This window comes from Acomys russatus, chromosome 17, assembly GCF_903995435.1.
Source record: "Acomys russatus chromosome 17, mAcoRus1.1, whole genome shotgun sequence".
Taxonomy (NCBI): Eukaryota; Metazoa; Chordata; class Mammalia; order Rodentia; family Muridae; genus Acomys; species Acomys russatus.
Window position 1 is genome coordinate 60,130,627 of NC_067153.1, and position 27,402 is coordinate 60,158,028.

Genomic DNA, 27,402 nt, shown 5'->3' on the forward strand with positions numbered 1-27,402 from the left:
TCCTCAAGCCACTCTTCTCAGAGTACTTGCTCACGGATGTGCTTTGCTCACGTCCAAAACCCTGTAACCCTGCTGCGGCCCATTTGACAAGGGCCTCTTTCCTCTTGGTCGTTGGTATCGTGTAAGCTGGGTTCGCCCTCTTTTCTCTCTCAGAGGTGATGCAAATGTGGAAAGAGATTTGAAGTTATTTTGTAAGAGATAACAGTGTTGGGTGTTTCTTAAAGGCAGGATCTGTCTGATACAAAGCCTGGGTCACAGACTCTGGATAAAATGTTCGTTGAAAGAGCGACAGAGGTGATCAAGTGCCGGGATAGGATTTTAAGACTGCCAGATGTTTGAATTCCAGGACAGTCCAGGAAGGGAGAAGTTGGCTCAGTTGGAAACAAGATTAGCAACTACGTAATTTCTAACTCTCACCACGTACGGGAGTAGATAGCTCACAAGATAGAGATGCGGTCTTGGAGAAACAGGCGTGCAATCCGAGGCCACAGCGGCAGAGTTCTTAAGGCGAGGAGGAAGAGGAGGAGAGAGGCGAGCAGGGAGAGGCGGAGCCTCCTTGCCAGCTTTGGCCAGTAGAGGTTTGGAAACCTCCCCTCCTCCCAAGGCTGCCTCCACCTGGCTCCTCCCAGTGTTCACCGAGCTCCCCTCCCCCTTTCCCCAAGGACAATCTGCAAGAAAGCGGCGGTGGAGGAGAACTAAAACTACAAGGCAAGAGGGAGGCCTTGGGTGGAGAGCGAGGGGCGAAGCCAAGAGTGAGGTGGGAGCGGACGTACCGGGAGCAGGCGGTGGGGAGGATAGAAAGGAACAGAGGGCCAGACGTGACAAGGCATCCGAAATCGCTGGCGAGAGGGGGATGGGTGCTGGGCACGCGAGAAGCAGCAGAGCCCCTCGGTTAACCTTCCTGTACTTGCTCGCTCTGGTCCCAGATGCAGGGCCTGGGGTGCTGGGCTGCCTTGCGTTTGGCTGCCTTACCCTTCCCCTGGCACACATCCAGTTCAAAATTGGTGCACCCGTGATGCTGCTAGGCTGCGTTCCTGCCTCCTGCGTGCTCATACAGATATGATTTTGTATATTTATATTCAGCATCTGTGACTGTGTCCATATGCGTATTACTGTGGGTCTAGAAAGGATGTGGATGTGCGAATTGCGTGCATTTTTTTGTGCCCTGTGCCTCTTGACGTACAGATTCAGGAGAACACAAGCTGCTGTTTACAGGTCCTAACCTTGGTAGGGTGAACTCTCTCCCCCACTGAAACTACGACATTGAAATATCTAGGGGCTTCTACAGGTGATGAGCATCCCAATCCGCTGATAAACTCCAAGAAAACTCAAGGGAAAAAAGAGCAGCATAGGCAGATGTCTGGTTCTTTTTTTCCCCAAAATTTTGGGTTCCTACTTTATCCACCCATGTAGTCTTTCTCAAGAACAGCAGAAACTGAGCTGTTGACATTCTAGGTATACGTATAAAAGTATATGTATATGTCTGTCTGGTTTTTTTTTAATTTAAAGTTAGTATACAAGCTAATAGATATCACGTGACATTTTAGAACAGAATGTGTGTTAGTAGATTATCCTTTCCCCTTAACTCTTCTACCACCCGTGATCTCTCTTTGCCCCCCTTGGTCTCTTTTCCTCTTTCATGTACCTTGCTTACCCTACCCCCCAACCCCCACCACCCATCACCTATGTTTGCACTCTCCATCTCCTTTCTAACGTTTTGGCTTTACTTACATTTATTCTCACTCATGGATATACAGGTATACTTTACAGGGTTGAACTTTATTAGAGAGAGAGAGAACATGCAATTTTTGTCTGAGTTTGTCACCTCACTTAATAGTGTACTTTGCAGATCCATCCATTTTCCTAAAAAAATAATAATTTAGTTTTTCTTTACAGCTGAGTAAAATTCCATTATGTGCCCCATTACTATTACCCATTAATCTGTTGATGGCGCTCTAGACTGATTCCATTTCCTGTTCCTTCCCTCCTTTCCTTCTTTTCTTTCTTCCCTTTTTTTTTTTTTTTTTTTTTTTGGTTTTTCGAGACAGAGTTTCTCTGAGTAGCTTTGGCTGCCCTGGACTCGATTTGCAGACCGGGCTGGCCTTGAACTCATAGAGATCCACCTGCCTTTGCCTCCCCAGTGCTGGGATTAAAGGCGTGTGCCACCACACCTTTTAAACCTAAGATATATCCAACCCAGGGTCTTGCAGATACTGTACGCCTGTGCTATCTTCCCAGCCCTGGGTGTGTCTTTAGGAGTCGACTATGGAGCTGTCTGCATTCCCAAGCCTGCTTCCTGTACATCTGTGCTGTGCCTGCTCACCGAGGCTTCTTAGCCAGTGTTACTGACCTTCCCAGTGTGCAAACTCCAATGGCTGGGGTTGGGATTGGCCTTCGTTTTTTAGCTCTCATTGTGTATGTTTGTACATGTGTGCCTCATGCTTATGGAAACTAAAAGAGGGTTTCCAGTGGAGACAGTCACAGACAGCTGAGAGCTGCCATGTGGGTGCTGGGAATTGAACTCACGTCCTCAGGAAGAACAGCCAGTGCCCTGGACCGCTGAGCCATCTCTCCAGCACTGGAAGTAGTTTTAAAAATAAGCACAGTCCCTGCCCTGGAGAAAGTGCATTCACAACAATGTAGCCCTGTGGTCAGGAAGCTTTACTGAAAGGGCAAGGTATTTTAGGCTTTGCACGCCAGCAGGGCTTGGCTGGAGTCCCTGCCCCAGTGTTAGAACACAGCGAGGGCATGAATAAGGATGGCTGGCATGGACACTGCCTTTTGTTTTTCTTTTTTCCATCCCAGAGACAGGGTTGTGGTATGTTGCCAGGTTGGTCCTGAACTCTTGAATTCTATCAGTTACTTATCTTGCTTCAGACTCTGGAATAGCTGGAACTACAGGCAAGCACCACCATGCGCAGCTATACAAGAACTTGAATTTGGATGATTTTTTAATGTCATAAAATATTTTTGCAACCATTTAAAATGTAAGGACCCTTCATAGTCTGCTGCCATGGAAATAAGTGAGATAGTCTGGATGTGCCCTGCTGTAGTTTGCTGGCCTTTGATCTAGTCCAGCCCTCCTAGTAGTGTGTAAGAAGCAACTAAAATGTCACTAAAGTTGTATTTAAATGCTTAATGAATGATTACTTCCAAACAATATGTGACTTGCAGGAGATTCAAAAAGAAGGCTTTCTGGACATTTGATAACTAGATTTAATAGCTTAATTTAATAAGTTACTAAGGGTGAGGATGTGTGGCTTCAAATGATGAAGTGAGTATGTATGTATGGTTGGTTGGTTAGGTGGATGGATGGATGGATGGTTGGGTGGATGGATGGGCGGATGGATGGGTGGATAGGTGGGTGATTGGATAGTGGATGAATGGTTGGATGGGTGGGTGGATGGATAGATGGGTAGATGGTTGGATAGATAGATGGTTGGATGGATGGAGTTGGGTGGATGGATGGATGGATGGTTGGATGGATGGACAATTGACGGATGAATGGGTGGGTGGATGGGTGGGTGAATGGATGGATGATTGGATGAATGGATGGATGGTTGGATGGATGGATGGATGGATGGTTGGATGGATGGATGGATGGACGGTTGGGTGGATGGATGGTTGGAGGGGTGGACAGTTGGATAGGTGGATGGTTGATGGGTGGGTGGATAGATAGAAAGAGACAGATTAGACTGAGCAGAGCATCATTAGGCTCACAGACACCAAAGTGGGGCGGAGGAAAGGAATGCTCAGATGGCAGCAGATCGGAGGCTCCATGGGTAGTGGGGTAGTGAGAAGGCTGAAGCAGTAGGCAAGGGACTCAATCGTAAGGGCTGTGAATGTTGGAATCAGGAAGAATAGACTCGACCTGTCAATGCTGTTTTGTAGTATGTTCATTAGTCTTTGTCCCTAGCTGTATGTGTCTTTTTCATGTTTATCTCACCATATGTATTTTATTGGCACCAAAGGTTTGTATGTTTATGTGGTTTAGTTGTTATAAGCAGCTACCCTGATTTTCCCAGATGCTAGACACAACCTTCCTATAAAGTTGCTGTCCCTCTGCACGAGTCCCCTCTACAAAAGCCTTGGGGGCCTGCAGCCTTTCCACGAAGTTTTCTTTGCCTTTCTAGTAAGGCAAAGAAGGGCAGTGCAAGCTACTGGGTTGAAGGGAGACCAGCTCTGCTCCTGCCGCAACAACTCAGGTAGAAGGAGGCAGCAAGGATAGAAGAGAGGGGATGGGGAGGGAGGAGAAAAAGGAAGGATATTAGGGTTTAGTGGCAGTTTTGACTCTGAGAGGCAGGTGAGATACATTTTAAAGTAACAGGTTTTAGCCTGTGTAACAGGGAGTGATGAACCTATTGGCATTTTAAGAATATAAAAGTAGGGGCTGGAGAGATGGCTCAGCAGATAAGCACACTCTCTGTTCTTCCAGAGGTCCTGAGTTCAATTCCCAGCAACCACGTGGTGGCTCACAACCATCTATACTGGAATCTGATGCCTTCTTCTGACATGCGGTGTACATGCAGATAGAGCACTCATAAATAAATAAATAAATAAATAAATAAATAAATAAATAAAATCTTAAATAAAAGATGTTTAAAAAAGAATATAAAAGTAGGTCTTGTGTGTTATATTTCCATATATATAATATATAACGATATATTATCATATGGGTGTTATAATTATAATATATTTAAGCTATTAAACTCTTCTCATAATACAAGGTATGTGTCTGTGTGCCTGTGTGGCAGAAATTTTGTTGTGGTTCCATTTATAATGTGAGAGACAAGGCCTAAGACGAAGAATTCAGCAGCTACTCAGAAATCTGAAAGCCTGAGCAGAGTGGGCAGCACTGTGGAAAGACCCTGACAGTTCCTTAGATTGACAGCATTAGTTTGTCTGGCCCTAGTGTGCCTGCATAGCCTCAGACTCCAGTCTTTGCTCCCTGTAACCCAGCCTTGCTTACTCAGTTCTGCATCATTCAACTCCACTCTTAGCCAACCTGTGCCTAAGTGCTCACTTCTTCGTTGCCGGTTCTGCCTGGACCTCAAGCCTCCCCTGATTTATGCCCTCTGCAGCACCTCCTCCCTTCATTAAAAGGGAGGATCCCAAGATGCGCTCAGATTTCCCCCTTGCCTTCTCATTTCTTTCAAGTCAAGTGCCCTTTCCTCTTGACCTTAGCCTGACAGGTTCCAGTGGGGTGGGAGGGGACAGGGAAGGATAAGCCAGGACTTATGCAGCCCTGGTCTGGATTACTCTGACATGTTAGCTTGTCTCTCAGAGGGTGTGGCTCTCCTTTGGAAGACCTCCAAAGCTCTGCGGTTGCACAGCCCGGCTTTAGTGGGAGAGTCTGACTGGGTGGCTAGCCAGTCTCAGACAGACGTTTCTTGAGCAAGTGGCACATTGATCCAGTGCATCCTAACTCACCGTTGCCTTGAATTCTAGAGTGGATCATGACCCATGAGGAGCATCATGCAGCCAAAACCCTGGGGATCGGCAAGGCCATCGCCGTGCTAACCTCTGGTGGAGATGCCCAAGGTAAGTAAAAGAGGACAGAAATGTGGTTGCTGGGACCCCTGAGTTTCTCGACTCCCTCAACCTGTAGACTAGAGCTGAATCCTGAGTTTTCCTAGAAGTTTCTGCCATGAGCCTCTGGGTGTATTTAGATATCGTTTGCTCTGCTATGGTTTCCGTGAACGTTCATAGCACTTCTGTCGAGTTCCTCTGGAAGTAGTTGCCATTGGTCCTTGAGCAGCATTGGGGAGCATTTGAGATGAGTATTGAGAAAGCAATAGATGGATTCATTTCACTAACTTGAGGGATAGGGGGAAAGGGAAGAGCCTTGTGGTTGGTATTGGGCAAGCCAGCTGGATCCTCAGGTGTTCACCCCGGGGAGCTCGGCACTCACAGGTGGTGCTGTCACCCCCTTCCCTGCCTTCTGCCCCAATGGGAACAGTATCAGCTAATCACTGCAGACCCAGTGGGCCCGAGAGGCAGGAGCCAGAGAAACCTTTCTCTGAGCAGAGTCTAAGAAGCCAAAGAAGTAAAGTATATGGGAAAAAACGTGGGAGAGATGGGCAGAGAGAACACGTGCGCTTGTGTCTTCTTATGCTCATGGTGGTGGCGTGCAGTAGAGAAGGGTCTTTCTGAAGGGTCGACAGGGCACGGAGACAAAGGTGAGAGAAGAAATGGAAGGTTCCACCTGGTGCTTCTGGCCCTAGGCTTCGCAGACCTTGCACTAAGCACTCACGTTGTCCACATCTTTGTTGCAAAGAAGCTGGCTTCCCTTGAGAGCGGGCACGTGTATCACTGGGGGTCTTACTCAGGCACGTGAATAAAGTAAGCCAGTGTGCATTAGCCATGCTGCGTTTGCTTATGCGACAAATGGGTAAGTCCTGGTGAGAGCAATTGGGAAAACACTTGGTAAGACAAATGCTCAAAAACAAACAGCGAAAACCCTGATCCTTTCACTCACGTATAGTAGTTGGAAGAGCATTTGGCCACAGTGCAGTTAGTGGATTGTTCATAAATAAAAAATTCCTGCTGTGATCAAACAGAATGGCAGGTGCTCAGGACGCATCAGTGAAAAAGAGAGCATTTGTTCTCATGGTAGGTGTGTGTGTGTGTGTGTGTGTGTGTGTGTGTGTGTGTGTGTGTGTGTGTGTGTAAGCTATAGGTCAATGTTGGATGTTGGATGTCTTCCTCAGTGTCTCTCCACCTTAGTTAGTTACTTGGTTAGAGGCAGGGTCTCTCACAGAAGCCGAGTTCACTGATTACATAAGCATCCCACCTGGCTAGTTCACGCTGGCCAGCGTCTCCGGGGACCTACCTGTGTTCACACTTTCAGCACTGAGCTTACAGATGTTTGCTACTGTGCCCTGCTTGACATGGGTGCTGGACTTTGAGCTCCTCGCTGACTGAGTTATTTCCCCAAACCCTATGCCATGGCATTTTCTATTAGCATATTTAACAACCAGACTTCAAAGCCAGGCATGGTGGCGCACACCTTTAATCCCAGCACTCAGGAGGCAGAGGCAGGCGGATCGCTGTGAGTTCAAGGGCAGCCTGGTCTACAAAGCGAGTCCAGGACGGCCAAGGCTACACAGAGAAACCCTGTCTCGAAAGATAATAAATAAATAAGAAAGAAAGAAAATAAGTAAATAAATAATAAACAATATGCCGGGCAGTGGTGGCGCACGCCTTTAATCCCAGCACTTGGGAGGCAGAGGCAGGCAGATCGCTATGAGTTCGAAGCCAGCCTGGTCTATAAAGAGAGTCCAGGACAGCCAAGCCTACACAGAAAAACCCTGTCTCAAAAAAAAAAAAAAAAAAAAACCAAACAAACAAAAAACAAAACAAAACAAAAAACCCAATAAATAAATAACAGACTTTAAATTTTAACATATTTATTGACTATAATTATATGTGTATAACAAGTCAGAATTAATGGTGAAGAAACTGCATGAGGAGGCCAAGGCACAGAGGCTGAGTGGTCAGTTGAGGAATACAGAGCCCTTTTGGTACCTGGAGATGCTTCTAACACAACTACGATTGCTTCTTCTCCATTGGTAGAACTCTGGCCAGTACTGTGGTCTTTTAGTGCTGATCCTGTACCCTGTTATACCTAGATGGTCAGGTTAGGGAAAGAAAGCTATGAGACCATATGACAAGAATGAAAGAAAAGAGCTTTCTCTGGAAAGAAGAGATGGCGCAGGGCAGGGGGACAGGGAAGATGGAGAGAAGAGAAAGGAGAGAGAGGGGAGGGAAGAATAAAAGAGGAGACAGGGAAGGAGAGCCAAGGCCTCTGGGACTGTGTGATAGTTACATTAAATGTCATCTGTGAATCCACATAGTAGCTAGGTGCATGGCAGTACAGATCAAGAGAGGCAGCAAATGAAATCCTAAGGTGACGAGGAAGCAGAGCAGAAGCTGATGTGCTGCTGGGGGGCCCCAGCTGAAGGAGGACTCTCAGTACAGAGGTGGCTTCCCCAGACAGCGGGCTGGGCCTCCCAGGAGGGCAGCATGGGAACACTGCTTTCCCAAGGGCCCCCAGGCATCATGGCAGAGCAAAACTGACCTCCACAAAGCCCACACTCCTTGAGCTCTGCAAAGCCAATCTCTTGAAGCAGAAATATGGCCAGGAATTAGACGTCTTGAGCTCAAAAGTCAGGGATTCTGGAATGTTGGGCTGGATGGAATGAATACTAAATCATACTGGTTTTCTAATGGGAAAGGCCCCAGCCCCACTAATCCATATCTCACTGAACCTCCTGACACAGACATTTCCTGCCCTGGAGAGCAGCTCGGCCGTCTGCTCTACCCCTCTGTCTCCAGGCCATAGCTTCAAATGCGTGCATATCCTATTTTTAAAGGAGTACAGAACTGGGCGCGGGGAGTAGAGGCAAAAGGATCAGAAATGCAAGGTCATCATCAGTAGAGTGGGTTTTTTGTTTTTTGTTTTATTAGCTTCCGTTTTCTGCCTAGTCTTGTGGAGCTACGTACATGTGACTCAGCTCCTCTCCTCAGAGGCCATTGGCTGCTTCAGACTGTGAGCGTATAGCCTGGTTGTCCCCAGAATCTCTCTCGCATGCTCCCTGTAATCTTATCCTTCATCTTGCTTCTAATAAGTCATGCAGCTGCTCATAGAGGGTTATTTAGGGAAACATGGAACAGCCAAGAAAAGTCTGGCCAGGAGCGGCTTAGGGCCAGACTAGCAGTGAGGTTGGGGAGGAGAGACCAAAGAAAGGTGTTTTGGGGCATCTAGGGTTGAGCACAGGAGAACAAAGGGGATCCTAAACCTATTAGAAAACAGTCAGTTTAGAGGCTGGAGAGGTGGCCGCTGGACACCGGCAGGGTTGCGCTGCTTGGGAAACGAGGTTGAGCATTCCCTGCCTACCAACGATTGATTGCTTGCTTTACCGGGGAGACCTTTTAGAGAGCATTTGTCTCTCTTTAGTTATGCCTCTCCCGCCTTTACTGAGCTCCTCCCTGTACATTTCAGGCAAAACTTCTTATTACTTCTGAATAGTGCAGAGCAGCAGATTCAGTAGAGAGTCCCATTGGCTGTACTGCAGGCTGGAAAATAAGCTGCAGTTTCAGGTCTGCGGTGGTTGTACTAGCTGGCTTTAGTCCTCTGTCCTGAAGCCTCGAGCGCTCTGCCCTGTCTCCCACGGTCCCCTCACACACACTGGAGTTCCTCAAGCCTCTGCGCCAGCTCCTCCTGTGCAGATGTTTACTGTTGTCCTGAATCATCCTGACTCCGTATCTGCACTTAGACTTGCCTAAGCGACTTTGAGAGTCAGCTGTGCTCACAGGGACCTGTGCTGACAAACCCGACCTTCCTTATCTTAGATGCATCTGGAACTTCTCCTACATTTCAAAATGGTTCTTTTTGGTTTTGTTTTGTTTGTTTCTCTGTGTAACAGCCCTGGCTGTCCTGGACTCCCTTTGTTGACCAGGCCGGCTTTGAACTGAGAGATCTGTCTGCCTCTGCCTCCCGAGTGCTGGGATTAAAGGCGTGCGCCACTACACCTGGCTTCAAAATGATTCTTTTGGCTCCCAAGTCCTTGCTAAGCCCTGTTTCTTCTTGTATCTCTCTTGCTACTGTTTACTAGCAACCATGGTCACTTCTCAGAGCTCAGTCCCTTGTCCTTTGAGTTTCTAATCATACACATTTTCTCCTCCGAGTTGGCCTGGATGTCCCACAGTGCTTGCATTTCAGCACATCCTAATGTGAACATAGCGCCCCCACCCCTCTCTTCCCAAACCAAAGCAAGCGTCTCTCAGCCAATGGCTCTTTAGCTGACCCTTTGCCTAGCCCTGCAGTCCCAGCTCTTTGTTCACGGTGTAACATCTAATCTCCATGCCCTGTGTTCCCTGAGTGGCTCCTGTCCAGTATCTCCTTTCTCCCACATGCCCCTGACCCATGAGGCCCCCTCGTGTCTTATCTAGGACGGCAGAGGCCTCCTAATCCCAGTGACCCCTCTACCCAGCTGCCTGTCACCCTGTTGACAGAGCCCTTCCAAGCTGCAGTGCAGATCTTACCATGTCCCCCAACTCTTGAAATTCTTAGAGAGTCTTGATTATCTGCAACTATTTTCATGTATGAGAGAGGTTTAAAAAAAAAAAAAAAAAAAAACCTTTAAAAATCAGGAAAGTTGTGGATCTTCTCCCAGAAGAAATGCTATGGCCATAAAACTTTAATATAGTTTCCTATACGTGCTATATATAACAGGTGGAATTGCTGAAACTGAGCACACATCCATGGACCCCCCAGTCAAACCCAGACCTACAAGATAAAAGCCAGACTTCTTCATATGGCATACGGCACCTCCCTGTCTGACGCATTGTTTCTCATCACACTCTATTTACTTTTATTATATTGAGTTACCTAAAATTATTTCTTGGCTCCCACCACTGCAGTCCCCCCCCCCCCCCAGAACAGTCCTCCTCAGCTATCTACCTGACAAAAAGAACAGAAAACTGTGATGTAGGTTTCAGGACAAGTGCTGCATTTCTGGACCACTCCGTGCACACTGTGCTTTTACATACCTTTCCTCAGGGATCAACTTACCACGCTGTCATTTCATGTCTTGAGACAGCCCCAGATTGTACTGTTCACTGTTGCATCCGCAGCACTTAGCACTGTGTAGAAGATGACGGGAGCCCTGCTCATCTTTGTTCAGTGGCTGAATGGACCTGCACTCTGATTTGGAGCTAATAACTACATAATAGATACTGTGTTGGCCTGCAAGAGAGGAGGTCAGAGGAGAGGAAAAGAAAGACCGGGAAAGCCTGTTCTTACTGATTCTAAGTGGCCCTGATTGCTCGTTAGTTTGTGCTGGTTTTCAGTTGTACCGCACAGTTCCTAACAGTAACGTTCCCAACAGTAACAGCTGCCCTGGTGTTCACTGGCGTATGATCTTTTACCAGGCGAGATTTGAGAATCATATGACACATTTTAGGTTTTAAACAAAAATAGAAAAAGGCTGGCTAAGACAGTTTGTTTGGTTTGGTTTGGTTTGGTTTGGTTTAAGATAGGGTCTCTCTGTGTAGCCCTGGCTGTCCTGGAACTCACTCTGTAGACCAGGTTGGCCTCGAACTCAGAGATCCGCCTGCCTCTGCCTTCTGAGTGCTGGGATACGGCAGCCGACTTGTCTCTGAGATGAGTGAACGTCCCCATGAGCCCTGGTGACATTACAGAGTAGGACACTGGGAAGCACACACCTCACTGATTCTCTCTCCACACTGTCACGATACTTCCTGGCACTGAGGGAGCTAGAGAGTCATAGCCGTGTGGCACGCATAGGGATGTAGGTGACTCAAATGGTAGCTCTGTGTGTGTGTCCCCTGATGAATCCACCATCTATAATAGACATACTTAGAAACAAAATGTGTTCCATTAGACCACTTAGCCATAGGAAAGTCATGTCTCCCCACAAACAGCACCCAAAAGCTGGATGTCTCTACTCGAGTGCAGAAAGCAAGGGAACGTAGTGAAGCCATGGAGGCTAGTGGGCGTGGAAGAGCAGGCAGGGTGCTAACGTGGGCACTGAGGGCCTGGAGTCACAGTTGAACTTGGTGGGGCTATTGGCCTTACGACCTTGGCCGCTTTGAGCTTCCATTTTGAAATCTTCCAAACAGTGGAAACTCCAGATTGTAGGAGGGGTTAAAGAGACAATATTTGATCAACTCTTAGCAGTATCTAACTCTCAAAACACATTTGAGAAAGTGCTTGCTTTACCACCGTTGTTATCCTCAGAAGGCCCAGAAAAGGTGTGGGCCGGAGGGGGAGTGGGTGCGGGTCTGCGGGCTGGAGGGGGAGTGGGTGCGGGTCTGCGGGCCGGAGGGGGAGTGGGTGCGGGTCTGGAGCTCCACTAGCATTGGCTGCAGTGACTGAAACTGGGGAGACCAGAACTGGAGTGAGAGGAGTATTCTGGTGTCAGAGCAAGCCCAGGCCAGAGGCCCAGCTCCAGGCCTTAAGCAGCCGTCACTGGCATGGACTGCAGGGCTGCCGAGTAACCTCCCGATTTTCTCCTCCCCTCCTTGCAGGTATGAATGCTGCCGTCAGGGCCGTGGTTCGAGTTGGCATCTTCACGGGCGCCCGCGTCTTCTTTGTCCATGAGGTTTGCCTCCCGCCCTCTTCCCACCTTCTCTTCTTTGCCTCCTCGCGGCACTGCTGTGTTTTCTTCTTCTCGGCTCTCTGTCTCACTGAGTCGTTCCTTCCCACCTTTGACTTTAACCTGAATGCTGGGACCCAGATTTCTGCAAGCTGAGTTCTTGCACTGCCTGTTGAATGTAAAAGAGGAAACTCAAACCAAAAGACCTGACATGGGAGGCCTTTCTAGCAAGTTTAGTATAACTCAGTTGGGAGACCCATGCAGGCAGAGTCTCACTGTGTTTCTGAATTTTCCCAGCTTTCTGAGGTCCCAGCTCCTCCTTGGCTGCTTTTCCCAGTTCCTCTCAGGCTGTGCCCACTCTTTTCTGTACAGTCTGTTTGCCCTTCTGTCAAGTTTGGCAGTTTTATAAGTCCTGTTTCTTCTCTTCCTCCAGTATTCCCAGCCTCCTTTTCTCTCAGATGATCAAAACCAGCTGTCTCCTAGGTCTCCTGGGAAACATCTTGGAGGAAATAAGATGGGGGGGGGGGGGGAGGAACAAAAGACATTAAAATGGAAGGGCATTTTGATATTCCAAGAGTGAGAGAGAGCCAGGCATGATGGCGCACTCCTTTTATCCCAGGACTCTGGATGCGGAGGCAGGCGGATCTCTGTGGGTCAGAGGTCAATCTGCTCTACATAGTGAGTTCTAGGCCAGCCAGAGCTACACAGAGAGACCCTGTCTCCAAAGAAAAGAACGGGGGAAAAAGTTGACACATCCTTCCTTGGATTGATTCCTTAACTAGATTATTCCAGTTAGTCAGCACTCAGGGGCCACTACTGGGAGGGTGTGACTTGAACCCCTTTCTGGGGAAGCTGTCTTGGTCTTGGCTTAATGACTCCCCCTGCTCCCCTTAGGGTTACCAAGGCCTGGTGGATGGTGGCGAGCACATCAGGGAGGCCACCTGGGAGAGCGTTTCCATGATGCTCCAGCTGGTACGTTCCAGGGAACTCGTGTCCTGTGCCTGTGCTGTCCTTGCCTCATCCTGCTCTGGCATCCCAGTGTGAAAAGGTCTTGGTGACAGCAGAAGGGTTCATGTTTGCCCTTTGCTCTTTGCATTTGAAAACATCCTCCTGGCTTCTCACAGTGGGGAAGCGGGTAGGAAGCTGGGTCCGGAGTGGCTTGCCCTTTATAGAAAGGTCACAGCAAGACTTTTGCAACCAGCACATCATAAGCAAGTCCTACTCGGGGGTCACGGGGTGAGTCTGGCTCTGAGCATAACCTTAGAGGCCTGAAACCAGAAGCGGACTTAAACCCAGCCAGTCCTCACGTGACGAGTCATGACAGCCTGAAGCCAGGCTATTTAAGGGAGAGGGAATGGAGACAGCCTTACAGGGTCTCAGAGTCCCGGGGAAGTTGATTCTTGCTATCTACAGGCCTCTGTGATTACTCCGTGCGGTTCAAGTGTCCTTCTGAGACCTGTCCACTCCGGGCTAGCTGAGAACTGTAACCACCTGCTGACCTAGTGAGGAGTTTACAAACTATATCTGTGTCCCATTTTCTACCTAAATCCCCTAAAAATGCCAAGGGAAGCTGTTGTGATTACGTTGTAAGTAGTGCCTAGTGAATGTTTGTTTTCAGCCCTATCATTAGTATTACGGTGGTATTTTCCAACCTTATAGCAATCAATGAAACACAGAGACCTGTTATATTTTAAAATAGCCTTAGTTAACGTGCTGCAGGGAAGATATTAATCCCCTAAGCTACCTCCCATATTGGAGCAGGTATCCTATACTGGGCCCCAATCCCATGCCATCTGATTCTAATAATTTTTAGTGAACTACCTCCCATCCATATCCCAAATTCTTGTTAATTAGTGTCATCTGGAACAAATCTCCATTCATGGCGGCCATGTGCTTCTTCCTCCACCTAACTCATGGCGCCAGCCTTCCTCCTTCCTCCTCTCCTCTTCCAGTCTCTGTCCCCCAAAGCCCTTGAATCTTAGCCAGGCCTGTCCCATTGCCCTGCCCAGGTGTGATGGCTTTTGATTGACCAAACAGGAATAAGTTCTTAGGCAAGGTTACAAACAATTTGGGTATATGAGTCGGCTCATTTGGGCAGACCAGATCAACCTCCAACAGGAAGCTGCTTTGTTTTGTTTTGTTTTGGTTTTGGTTTTGGTTTTGGTTTTTTAAGACAGGGTTTCTCTGTGTATCCTTGGCTGTCCTGAATTTGCTTTGTAGACCAGGCTGGTCTTGAACTCACAGAGATCCACTGGTTCTTCCTCCCCTAGAGTCATGAATGCCCAGGAGCACCTATTGCTTATGAAAACCCTTAAATATACTTACCTCTTGGGAGATCTCTAAATCCCTGGGAAATCAAGACTTTCTACACACAGAACTTCCTCCCACTTCCCCCATGAATAAATGAGTGTTGTGGCTCCTGCCACTAACACCATAGATCCCAAGGAACTAAGGGGAACAAGTTGACAGTGTCTGGATAATCTTAGGTAGAATTGAGTTAGAGAGGAAGAGATACTGCCAAGTATCCTTAAAGTAGTTCGGGTATAATCTACTAGTACCAGACACTAAGGAAAATCCAAAGACTGGATGGAGTCAGGGTGATAATTCTAGAATAGAAACTAACGTTTACACAAATTCTTTTGAATATGATTACTTTGATGGCAAAATCATAAATTAAAAAGTTGATCTTAGTGATCTCCTAGGATAGGTAACAGAATATGGGGGTGACACTGTGACATCCAGCGTCATTCTCTTTTCCTCTATAAGGGACGAGTGACTTAGGGATGTCAGGGAACTTCAGGGAGTGGCATGATTACACGGGTCTGTCACTGGTTGGAATGGGGACATCTTGGCATGTTGAGCCCAAATTTGGCTGTGCCATCTGAAGACCTGCCTTCTACCTCCCCCATAAAGGGAGGCACGGTGATCGGAAGTGCCCGATGCAAGGACTTCCGGGAGAGAGAAGGCCGACTCCGAGCCGCCCACAACCTGGTGAAGCGGGGGATCACCAATCTGTGTGTCATCGGAGGCGATGGCAGCCTCACTGGGGCTGACACTTTCCGGTCAGAGTGGAGTGACTTGCTGAGCGACCTCCAGAAAGAGGGTGAGACAGTTTCCTCAGTATCGCTTTTCAGGCAACAGCGTGTACAACACGACACGCACTCTTAGCTCCCATCGGAGAAAAACGTTTTCCACGCACAAAGGAGCCACCTTTGCCGTCCTTCCTACCATCGCTCACAGCCTCTCTAGTAATCTGCTCTGTACATGTGGACGATTCCTCACCTGCTGGCTCTGGTTTGCTCCCCTCACAGGAAAGATCACGGCCGAGGAGGCTACAAAGTCCAGCTTCCTGAACATTGTGGGCCTGGTTGGCTCCATTGACAATGACTTCTGTGGTACTGATATGACCATTGGTACCGACTCTGCCCTGCACCGGATTGTAGAGATCGTCGACGCCATCACCACCACTGCTCAGAGGTAAGGGTACCTAGCAGGGAGGCAGTAGAAGAGCAGACTCGAGGCCAGACAAGAGCCGGTGAGAATGAAAAAATTTGATTTAGAGCCACTGTGATGGCTTTTTTAAAACTCACCCTGGAGCACTGAAGATGCCTTTTGCCGCTCTCCAGTCCGTCTGTGCCTGCTTCTCAGGCATGATGCTCTGGGGTCTTAAATACGTGTGACCTCTTACGTCATCGGCTCTCAGCCTCCCCAATGCTGCAACACTTTAATACAGTCCTCATGTTGTGGTGACCTCCAACCACAAGATTATTTTGTTGCTACATCATAACTGTAATTTTGCTACTGTTGTGAATTGTGAATAAATATCTGATGTGTAGGATGTCTGGTATGTGACCCCCAAAGGGGTCATGACCCACAGGTTGAGAACTGGTGTCTTATGTGGTTGTGGTCCAGACTAAAGCAGATGTGGGGAGCTCAGGGTCTGTGATGACCCCCTCTCTAGCTGTGTGGATGCCATAGCACTGTTGCTCAGAAGTAAAGAGATGGGGCAGAGGGTCAGTGGAGCAAACGGGAAGGCAATAGGCTGCCAATTTACCCGGGTAATCTTGCAGGTTCACCTCGTTCTGTGTCCATGTCTTACCTATTTCTCTCTGCTTTGAGGACTCGCCCTTTTCTGCAGTGGAGTCTTCTTACCACCCTAGGAAGCTAAACTACTTCTCCCGTGTCGTCATAGTTTTTCCAGAAACCTACTGGATGGCTAGCAACATAAGCACATCTCCCTGAGGCCAGGGGACCTGGGTGTGGATGGTGTGGTCTTGGTCCTGGCCACAGGAACATGCAGGCTGTAAGTCCCATCTTTCTCTTGCAGCCACCAGAGGACCTTCGTGTTAGAAGTGATGGGACGCCACTGCGGGTACGCTCGCCGCCCTGTCCCCTGTGGCCCACTGACCTAGAGACGGCCCTTTCCTCTTCCCAGAGAGTCTGGTATGGTCTCTGGGGCAGTAGGGTCTGCAAGTCATGCTAGAAGATGCAACCCTCTCCTGTGTCTGCACCATCTCCCTTAGCTACTCATATGCACATACGGACACACGCTCACATCCACGTGAAATGATGGACAGTCTCTGAGCTGGGAAGCCTGTGGTGGCGATCTCCAAGGAGAGCGCCTCGTCAACAAGCCTAGTGCTCACCCGTCTCAGGAATGAAATGCAGGGCCCCTGTATCTTTCATCAACCACGGGGACTAGGAGGTCTTGCTGGGCGTGACAGGCTGTTTGTGGAATATAAGGTTCCTAGTCTGTACTTCTGGCTCTCGTCCCAGATACCTGGCCCTTGTCACCTCTCTGTCCTGTGGGGCTGATTGGGTTTTCATCCCCGAGTGTCCGCCAGATGATGATTGGGAGGAACACCTTTGTCGTCGGCTCAGCGAGGTACTGGCACCTGAACAAAACCCCTCACCCTATTCCATGGGCAATTCAATTTTCTGCCACATCTGTTTAATTCCACTAACCACTTTCTCTCTCTTGCTCTTGACCAGACAAGGACCCGTGGTTCTCGCCTCAACATCATCATTGTTGCCGAGGGTGCAATCGACAAGAATGGGAAACCAATCACCTCAGAGGACATCAAGAACGTTAGTGTGACGCCGTATTCCCCCAGCACCCTTGGCTGTCCCCTTGGTGGCTTCTGAGTCATGACCCTGCATCTCCTCGTGGTCCTTCTGCCTTGCCTTTCTCCCACTAGGAGCCACCACAAGATGAAACACTGTCGTTGTAGTTACCTTAAGTAAGCCTCTGCTTATTTCCTGCTGCCTTTGACCTTGTGCTTCCTTTTCTTGGTCCTTTTAGCTAGTGGTAAAGCGTCTTGGATATGACACGAGGGTCACTGTCCTAGGACATGTACAGCGGGGCGGGACACCATCGGCCTTTGACCGGATCCTGGTAAGTCACAGGGCCCTGAGGTTCCCATGCCTTGCAAGCCCCCAGTCTTGCTGTCCTACTTCTGCTGGGCTCATGTCACTAGTCGGGCTGTGCCCTAGCAGCTTCTAGGCCACAACATGACATGGACAAGCTTCTCTGGAACCGAGTACAAATCTTAGAGGTCTGGTGACAAGAGGGCAGAGAGCCATCAAGCCTTAGTTGGGGTCTGAGTAGGGAGGTAATGCAGGTACCTGGGCACAACCTGTCAATATGGAACCCAGCCCTAGGATTCGGAAAGAGTCCTGAGCATCCTGGCTCTTAGCCAAGCCAAAGAGGGAAGTCTGAACCAATCCTTTGTTCCATGACTCCTGCAGGGCAGCAGGATGGGTGTGGAAGCAGTGATGGCACTTTTGGAGGGGACCCCAGACACCCCAGCCTGTGTGGTGAGCCTCTCTGGTAACCAGGCTGTGCGCCTACCTCTCATGGAGTGTGTGCAGGTGGTGAGTACTGGCCCACTGGAGCAATGTCTGTGGTCCCAGGAGGGGAAAAAGGCAAAGGCAGGACGGTACAGTAAAAGACATACAGGAGAAAACAATTGAGATGTAATTGGAATAAATTAACTAAATAAAAAAGGGAAACAAAAACAAAACAAACAAACAAAAAACCCAAACAAACAAAGAGACATACAGGGAAAGAGCACCACAGGCTGCTGTCCCTCTCAGTCCAAGAGCCATGCCCTCCGCTCAGCATCAGTTCCCTACCTGCAAAGTATTTCTAAGGAAGGTGGAAGGGCCACACAGTCTCTAATATTCTGTAAGCACCAGCCTCCATCCTTTTCACACAGTTATGTAGCAAAGTGTGAATGAGATCCTACGACTTGGGAAATACTTAGAATTGACTGGTAGCCGGCCAGTTACCTCTTATCTTTAAGTGACATCTACTTCAAACGTGTCTCTAAATCAACATCAGGCAACCACCACTTACCTCCAGGGTGATGCAGGCTGGAGGAAAGCGGTGATGCGTCTGACACAGCATCTGGAAGATGTTAGTGTCTCTGCTCTAGGATAGCCAATCCTTTGGTACCACAACTAGGGCAGTGGTCCTGATGGTGGGGCAGCCTGAGTTTCCCTTATTTTGGGGCCTGTGTCTCTCTGACACTCGAGAAGCCCAGTAACCTGCAGCCGTGCTTGAGACTTCATCCACAAAGAGCAGGAGCCAAGACCCTGAGTAGAGTCAGCCACTGAGCAGCATGTGGCAGGGACCTTTCATTTCCTTGGTAGTCCCAAGGCCGGGTGGGGACCCGAGTGTATCGGGGAAGAAGCTCCACACCCTGTGGGCACTCCTTCACTGCCTCAGAATTCTAATCTAGTCCCCTTTCTGCTGCCTGTTACTCAGAACAGGTTAAAAAGCAAGATGTTTCTGGATAGCCTGGGGACGTGGGGAAGGAGCGGGATCCCGTCATTGGAGAACTATGCCTGGGAATTGTGACTCTCGCTGTGTTCCTCCCTTAGACCAAAGACGTGACCAAGGCTATGGATGAGAAGAGATTTGATGAAGCCATGAAGCTGAGAGGCCGGTGAGAAAGCCACCAGGCACTGGCTAACAATAGCAAATGCCAGAGTGAAGGCAGAAGCCCGCATCACTCTAGGCCCCAGACATCAGCTACCATTTCTGATTATTGTCTGTGACGATTTCTTTCCCAAGGAAATCAGTTGTGAGGTGCCCGAGACACTCAGTTGGTCCAGGGGCACTCTGCTCGGAAAAAGCCTTTTATTCTAGTCCCTTACTTCTAGAGGTGACCTCAGCTAGGTGCTCGGTGTTGCTAAGCAAGGCACTGCCTCATATGCCGAGCCCAGCACCTGGGATATACACACTCAGGGGTGTTTGGCAAATGAATGCCCTCCCCTCCCCCCGCAAGGCCCTGCGTAGTCCCTCCTCTGCTGGTTAGCTCCTCAGGGGTTTACCCTGTGGAAATCCATTGTGACCCAGGTAGATTCCTGTAGCTGCGCGCCATGAGGAGCGGCCTGGCGACACTCTGTTCTCTTTGTACTTTGATAGGAGCTTCATGAACAACTGGGAGGTGTACAAGCTTCTAGCTCACGTCAGACCCCCTGTCTCTAAGGTACTGGCCATCTACCCTTCCCATTTCTCTTTATGAAGCGCTGCCCACAGTCCACACCGCCTTAGCCGTGTCTTTGTCCCCAGTCTTCCTCAGTGCTGGGACCCTGACCCTGCACGATGGCTTTTTGTGAGCCACCCCAGATACCAGTTCCAGGCTTTTACTTTGTCCTGTGTAGAGAGCCCGAGACTCACACCCAGTTGAGGTTTGGCAGGAGCGCATGGAGAAACAGGAGAGAGGGCTTTGATCCTGTGGGTGTAGTCACCCGGAGATCTGCCTCAGCACCCGTTCCCTTGACAGAGCGGTTCTCAGTGTTTACTATTGATTAGAATTACCTGGGATGCTTATGAAGTATGCAGATTCCTGGGCCCCTATCCCCATCTAATAAACTGCTCAGGTCAAATGGGATGCAAGTAGCTCCAGGACCACACTTTGGGAAACGTTCCTCAAGGCCTGTTGTCTGTTATTTGATGATGACGCTGGCTTGTGTATCACTTTGTGGTAAAGAGCTTTGGTTCTGTAGGGTAGACCCCCGGGCCCTGTGCTAGCATTCCCTGGGGGAGTGTCTTGTCACACACATCCCCAGGGGCTCAGCGTTCTGCCTCTCTTGGTGATCTCCCCTCTGGGGGTGTCTCTCCCTTCCTTTTCTCCGGGCTTCCTCCTGAACAGGGCGGGTTGCACACAGTGGCTGTGATGAATGTGGGGGCGCCAGCTGCAGGCATGAACGCTGCAGTTCGCTCTACCGTGAGGATCGCGCTCATCCAGGGCAACCGAGTACTGGTCGTGCACGATGGCTTTGAGGGGCTGGCCAAAGGTCAGGTACGGACGCACAGAGGAGTGGACGCACGTGCAGTATGGGGCCATGGAAGGGCAGCATAGGGGTGACCAGTCCATCGCCTCTACCTCCTTGCCGCCCTGACTTCTCTCCGGGAAGCACAGTTAATTTTGGCGTATGGAACAAACCTTTCCAGACATCACGTCCATTTATTTCTCTGTCCGGAGCTCAGCACGGTGTCTGCTGTTCCTGAATGAGTCAGAAGGGTGGAAGCCAGCACCTGGGGCATCTTCCAACCTAGGGGAACTCTGAAGGGTCAGAGCTTAAGAGGTGGCCTTTGTCACCCCCGGGCCACGATGCAGAGCTGTGTGGCTTTCCCCTGCAGATTGAAGAAGCTGGCTGGAGCTATGTTGGAGGCTGGACTGGTCAAGGTGGTTCCAAACTTGGCACTAAGAGGTAAATGACACTGTGGGAGCATCCCCAAGCAGTTACCCTTTCAAGATGCTTTTGAATGTGGGCGTCAATCCATTATGTCAGGTCCTACGGGTACCACTCTTCAAACTCATAGCATCTTCATGTAGCAGATCTGGCCACTTAGACACCCACTGTGTACCTAGAATGGTGTGAGAGTGTGTGTGTGTTGCGGGGGTGGGGGAGGCAGATGGTGCTGCAGGTCCAGACATTAAAGGAAGCACGTTCTTATTGTGGTTTGTTTCGGTTTTGGGGACAGGTAGCCCTGGCTGTCCTGGAACTCACTCTGTAGACCAGGCTGGCCTCGAACCCGTAGATCTGCCTGCCTCTGCCTCCCGAGTGCTGGGATTAAAGGCGTGCACCACCACCACCACCACCACCACCGACTCATGTTCTAATTCTTTTCTCTCCTTCCGTCTTGCTGTCTTACCCTCAATTTCCTGCTCCCTGCCGCTGGTCAACTAGGACTCTACCCAAGAAGAACTTCGAGCAGATCAGTGCCAACATAACTAAATTTAACATTCAGGGCCTCGTCATCATTGGGGGCTTTGAGGTGAGTGCCCCGCCATTCCCTCTTCTCTCCCCTCCACCCCCCGCCTCCCCTTTCTTCTCACACCTGCCCTGTGGCCCTCTTTCCAGGCTTACACAGGGGGCTTGGAGCTGATGGAGGGCAGGAAGCAGTTTGATGAGCTCTGCATCCCATTTGTGGTCATTCCTGCCACTGTCTCCAATAATGTCCCCGGGTCGGACTTCAGCATTGGGGCTGACACCGCACTGAATACCATCTGCACGGTGAGCCTGCCACCCCCAGCCCCCAATTCAGTCAGGCTAATTTGTTGTCCCGGTCATGGAAAGTGAGCCTCTTTCTTTATAGCAGCGTGTGAGAAATTCTCGGTCCAGCCCAGGCACCTGGGCTAATCTTTCTTCCTACCTAGAAATAACCCATCATCATCAAAGGGCCTGGTGTTTGTTTTGTTTGTCCTCTGAGGTTATACAGTTTAATATCCCTATTCTGAACAACATTAAAGACAGGAACAGCCTTCTTCCCGGGAGAGAAGTTCTAGAATGTAGTTCCCTCTTTAAATGCAGGACCTTGGTGAGGCCCAGGGGTCTCACTGGCCTAGAAGGACATAGCTCTATAGTTGAGTTAATGGTAAAAGCTGAAGAAGAAGACAGACCTCTGACCCTATCTTTCCACGGCCCGTTGTCTTTAACAGACTTGCGACCGGATCAAGCAGTCTGCTGCGGGCACCAAGCGCCGCGTGTTCATCATTGAGACGATGGGCGGCTACTGTGGTTACCTGGCCACCATGGCAGGGCTAGCAGCTGGGGCTGATGCGGCCTACATCTTTGAGGAGCCCTTCACCATTCGAGATCTACAGGTAGATGGCCGCCAGAGCCTGCCAGCTGCCTCACGAAGACCAGAAGGGCTTCTTGCGGTCATTCTCCAGTAGTCTCGTACATGACACGTACTATTTAGGGATTGCGCTTTGTTAGGTAGCGTGTCGCCAAGCCCTTGGGTATAGGTTGTATTTTAATTTCACCACAGGCAGGAAAGCTATTGCTTCCATATTATAGGTGGGAAAGGGTTAAAGCGCTTAACCGTCAAAACTCTTCAGAAAGCTCATAGTTTAAATGCTTCTCCCCAGATTATTACGTCTTCTCCTCAGATTTCTCTTGGTGCCATTCCAGTTCTGAGGGAACTATGCCTTCACCTCTGGGCGGGACTCATCTCGTGTCTCACAGAGGGGATCCAATGAACACTATTTTTCTGGTTTTGAGTTCAGCAAAGAAGAAAGCTACAGGGTGGGGATTTAGCAGCAGCTCGAGGGAACTCTTAGCTCATTATCCAAGCCAATCCCTGCCACAAGCAGAGTGGCGCTCTTGTTTTCATGCCTACCTCGAAGCTCAAATGAGGGTGCACACCCCTAATAGCAGAATCACTGCTTTGCGTACAAGCAGCCCATGGCTCAAGTGTAAAACCACACGCTGAGCAGTCAGTTCTCAGAGCAGAGGGGAGGGGAGCCAGAAGCTCCTGGGCAGAGAGGGGGGAGAGCGGGAGGCTGAAAGGACAATCATGCAGGCTTCTCTGCCGCTCCCTCTCAGATCTGCCTGTCTCAGTTTGGGTCTTTCTAAGTCTCACTGGTGCTAAACTTCTTAAGGGACACAGCCCCAGTTCAAGCCCAGGCTTGTGAACAACTCCACTCCCATGCCCTGTCCCCTCCTGGAAAGGCTTGATATAGAGGAGGGACAGGCATGTTTGTCCACTCTGACCAATCCCGGCTAACCTTGGGATCCGCTGTGTCACTTCCAGGTGAATGTTGAACACCTGGTGCAGAAGATGAAAACAACTGTGAAAAGAGGCTTGGTGTTAAGGTACCTTCCTAACAGCTTGCTCCCAAGCTAAGAAGAAACTAGTCAGTATGGCCCTGGTCCACAGATGGACCTGTGGTGGGGACACCTGAGGAATCTGATATAGAAGGGGACAGGAAGGGAGGAACCTAAACCCTTAACCTTGGGAGGAGGTAAAACAACCTAAGGAAGCGGAGGGCGGGGATGAAGTTGTAGTCATAGGCTTCTGGCTCCCCTGGTGGGGGTTAGGATAGACCTGGACTTCTGGCTCCCCTAGTGGGAGTAAGGATGGACCGGGGCTTCTGGCTCCCCTGGTGGGGGTAAGGATGGACCGGGGCTTCTGGCTCTCCTGGTGGGGGTAAGGATGGACCCGGGCTTCTGGCTCTCCTGGTGGGGGTAAGGATGGACCGGGGCTTCTGGCTCTCCTGGTGGGGGTAAGGATGGACCGGGGCTTCTGGCTCTCCTGGTGGGGGTAAGGATGGACCGGGGCTTCTGGCTCTCCTGGTGGGGGTAAGGATGGACCGGGGCTTCTGGCTCTCCTGGTGGGGGTAAGGATGGACCGGGGCTTCTGGCTCTCCTGGTGGGGGTAAGGATGGACCGGGGCTTCTGGCTCCCCTGGTGGGGGTAAGGATGGACCTGGGCTTCTGGCTCCCCTGGTGGGGGTAAGGATGGACCTGGGCTTCTGGCTCCCCTGGTGGGGGTAAGGATGGACTGGGACTTCTGGCTTCCCTGGCAGGAATGAGAAATGCAATGAAAACTACACCACTGACTTCATTTTCAACCTGTACTCTGAAGAGGGGAAAGGCATCTTCGACAGCAGGAAAAATGTGCTTGGCCACATGCAGCAGGTAGGGGGACACCTGAGTCACGCCTTTGCTAGTTACCCAGAGCCCCCAACAGCAATACAGGCTCCCACTGGCTTTCTCCAGTCAGCTGAGGCCTCACTGTCACCATGGGACAAAGTTGGGTCATAACATCAAAACAACTTTGTCTTAGACACAACCCGTCTTAGTCACTTAGTCAGCATGACCAAGGCAAGTCTCCTAAATGAAAGGATTTAATGAGTGGCTTGCTTGTGGTGTCAGAGGCTTAGTTCATTATCACCATGGCAGGGAACATGGCTGCACACATGGCAGGAGTGGTACCACGTGCCACAGTGGTAGCTGAGTGTTACATCCTAGAATGAAATAGAAAATGACACTTGACACAAGGCGTGGCTCCTCGGGCTTTTGAAACTCAAAGCCCACCCACAGTGACAGACTTCCTCCAACAAGGCCACACCCTCTAATCCTTCTAATCCTTTCTAATAGTGCCACTCCCTGGTGATGGAGCATTTAAATATATGAGCCTATGGGGGCCATTCTTATTCAAACCACCACGTGGCCCTAAAGATAAGACCATCCTCTTTGCTTAGGGCAGAGTTCCTCAGCCTTGGCACCATTGCCATTGGGGCATGCTTAGTTCTTTGCTGCTAGGTGGCTGCTCTGTGCATTGCAGGAGCTTAGCAGCATTCCAGGCAGTCATACCTCCCCACCTTCGCCCTCAATTTTAATAAAACATCTCTGAACATCCTGTCCCCTGGAGGATCTCTAGTTGAGAACCAGTGATTGTGATGAGGAAAATGGGGTCCAGAGGGAAAAACATTTTCAGGGTCTCTTACCAAATGTGAATTAGAGCTGAGTTGGCCTGGTTAAGATGCTTTCCCCACCACCTCTTCTCCTTTCTTGAGTGTGATGAGCATGTGTAGGCAGTTGTTAGTATTGGCTTCTATCTCCACTAATCGGACTTCAGGAGAAAGGCCTCATTTGTGAGTAGCACTATGACCCAGGTGGCCCAGCTGATGTCTCTTAAACACCAACATTTCTCTAATTCCCAATATCTCAGGCTGAGGGAAGGCGCAGCCTCTGTGGGGGTGGAGTGTTTTGGAGGTGTGTGTGTGTGTGTGTGTGTGTGTGTGTGTGTGTGTGTGTGTGTGTACGCGCGCGCGCGCACATATATCCAATGTCCTTTCCCCACTTGTCTACCCGCTTTCTCTTAGTTCATAGAAAACCTGACATAGTATTCTGAGGTTCTCCCTGGAGCAGCTAGGTTGTGTTACAGAGGACATTTCGGTATCAGTGACGATGGTGACTGCCCAGCTGTCACACTGAAAAGTAGGCCTGACAGTAGTGACGTGAGGAGAGCTGTGTGATTACCAAGTCCCTTGACTGACTGCCTCTGCATTTGAGCACAGCCAGCTCCCCTGGGTCCCTTCACTGTCTCCAAGTGTACTTTCATGGCCCTATAAATCCAGGACCCATTCTTCCTGTATATTTAGATCTCTGGACTTGATTAGGATTTTTCCCTTTAATTTTTCTGATTTTCCCCCCTCAGGGTGGAAGCCCAACTCCCTTTGACAGGAATTTTGCCACTAAGATGGGTGCTAAGGCTATGAATTGGATGTCTGGGAAAATCAAAGAGAGTTACCGCAATGGTACGTGGGGTGGGAGGGTGAGCCCCCTCCACAGAGACTAATGGAGAGACTAACTGACCATCCTTTATTCCAGGGCGGATCTTTGCCAATACTCCGGACTCAGGTTGCGTTCTGGGGATGCGTAAGAGGGCCCTGGTCTTTCAGCCAGTGACTGAGCTAAAGGACCAGACAGATTTTGAGTAAGTCATTACATTCTAGAATGGCTCTCCCCTGCTGCTAGCTGTCAAGCCCTACTTTCCGTAGCCTGTTCGTTGTCTCGAATGCTTTTCTCTTTGTAGTAACACCTGTGGGTGTCCATGCCCTCGCCCAGCCCCTTTCACCTACTTCTTCCCATTAGCCTTTGGCAGAAGTTCACTGGGGTACAATGATATCACACCACCATTACTCAATTTCTCTGTAGGCACCGAATCCCCAAAGAACAGTGGTGGCTGAAGCTGAGGCCAATCCTCAAAATCCTGGCCAAGTACGAGATTGACTTGGACACCTCTGACCACGCCCACCTGGAGCACATTTCCAGGAAGCGGTCTGGTGAAGCTGCTGTCTAGACCTCTCTGGAGTGAGGGGAAATATCCAATCATGGCCAGCTCCTGCCCTGCTCGATCTAAGCCCATGATTTCTCAGTGTTGTAGCCTCTACCCTTCTAGGTTTCCTCGTACTGTGTACCTGCAGCCAGGATCAGCTGTGGCCAGGAGCTGGGGGACGGGCAGTGAGGGACTCTCCTAGGTAGTTCACCACTCCTTGTACCCCAGCTTCAGCTGTCACCCGGGCTGGACTTCTCTAGTGTACCGCTAGACGCCAGCTACTCAGAGTTCTCCTAAAAGTAAGCTTTATTTATTTCTTTGTGATAACAAAGAGTTTTAGTTCCCTTTACTTTTACCACAGTGATGGAAGTTTAACTACACTAATAAATGCCAGCTGGTCACTGTGCTTTGGGCTGCTCTTGTTATTTATTTATTTTTGGTTTTTCAAGATAGGGTCTCTCTGTGTTAGCCTTGGCTGTCCTGGACTCAACTTTGTAGACCAGGCTGGCCTCGAACTCATGGCGATCCGGCTGCTCTTGCTCTTATCTCCACAGGCGGGGTGTAATGGTATCAGCCCTGTGTCTGCACCTGGACAGAACTCCTGAGAGAACAGCCCATGTGACTGTCACGTGCACTTCTGCTTGTTGGGGTTTTTTGTTTGTATTTTAGCCATCTCTTGGTGTATACAGTGACCAGTGTAGCATCTCTTGGTACACCCAGAACGCAGGGTACTGGCCCTCAGCCCCATGCCCCACTAGTCTCTCTGTCATGCTCTGCAGCCAAGATGGTGAGCCTGTCTCCGAGCATGAAATTATGGTTTATTTCTTGGTCATATACCCATTACCCAGGTTCACTTTTTTCTAGCCATCCCACAATCTCTGCTGAGCTCAGCATTCTTTCCAGCCCTTTCTAGATGAAAGCCAGACTCCATCTGAAACTTCCTTCATGGGAAAGACATGTTTATCTTGGAAGTCTGGATGACAGAGACACCAAGTTCTGGGCTGTGTTGGTGGGCTGTTTGGAAAGATGTTGAATCTTACTCAGCTAAAATCTGTCTTCTGTTCCACAGCACTGAAGTGTCCACTGCAGCTGAGCCTCAGGATGAGCCTGTAAACCGTACCCCAGGTTGACAGGAGAGCGTGCTATTTTTAATTTGAAGATTAGCCTCCACACAGCCAACTGTGACTCTCAGTCA

General features: G+C 49.7%; 1 protein-coding gene across 2 annotated transcripts; it reads left to right on the forward strand.

Annotated features, from left to right (window-relative positions):
• The first annotated feature begins 544 nt into the window (after window positions 1–544).
• On the forward strand, window positions 545–26,613 carry Pfkm (phosphofructokinase, muscle). Of its 2 annotated transcripts, none has more exons than XM_051160274.1 (23): window positions 545–708; window positions 5,449–5,541; window positions 12,055–12,128; window positions 13,017–13,094; window positions 15,036–15,225; window positions 15,434–15,599; window positions 16,450–16,494; window positions 16,899–17,007; window positions 17,115–17,210; window positions 17,425–17,517; window positions 17,871–17,996; window positions 19,008–19,072; window positions 19,555–19,618; window positions 20,285–20,434; window positions 20,776–20,846; window positions 21,327–21,414; window positions 21,501–21,653; window positions 22,079–22,243; window positions 23,176–23,237; window positions 23,950–24,061; window positions 25,587–25,686; window positions 25,760–25,865; window positions 26,087–26,613. In XM_051160274.1, the coding sequence occupies exons 2-23, from the start codon at window positions 5,457–5,459 to the stop codon at window positions 26,229–26,231; spliced, it is 2,343 nt and encodes a 780-aa protein (XP_051016231.1). In that variant the 5' UTR covers window positions 545–708; window positions 5,449–5,456; the 3' UTR covers window positions 26,232–26,613. The 2 variants fall into 2 exon arrangements, with proteins under 2 accessions (XP_051016231.1, XP_051016229.1); XM_051160272.1 differs by lacking the exon at window positions 545–708 and adding an exon at window positions 734–757.
• The last annotated feature ends 789 nt before the right edge of the window (window positions 26,614–27,402 follow it).

Coding starts and splice junctions, on each gene's coding strand:
- Pfkm (XM_051160274.1), top strand. CDS start 5,457: ATGACCCATGAGGAGCATCATGCAGCCAAAACCCTGGGGATCGGCAAG. Junction 15,600..16,449: donor ATCACCACCACTGCTCAGAG/GTAAGGGTACCT, acceptor TTTCTCTTGCAG/CCACCAGAGGACCTTCGTGT. Junction 17,518..17,870: donor CGGCCTTTGACCGGATCCTG/GTAAGTCACAGG, acceptor TGACTCCTGCAG/GGCAGCAGGATGGGTGTGGA.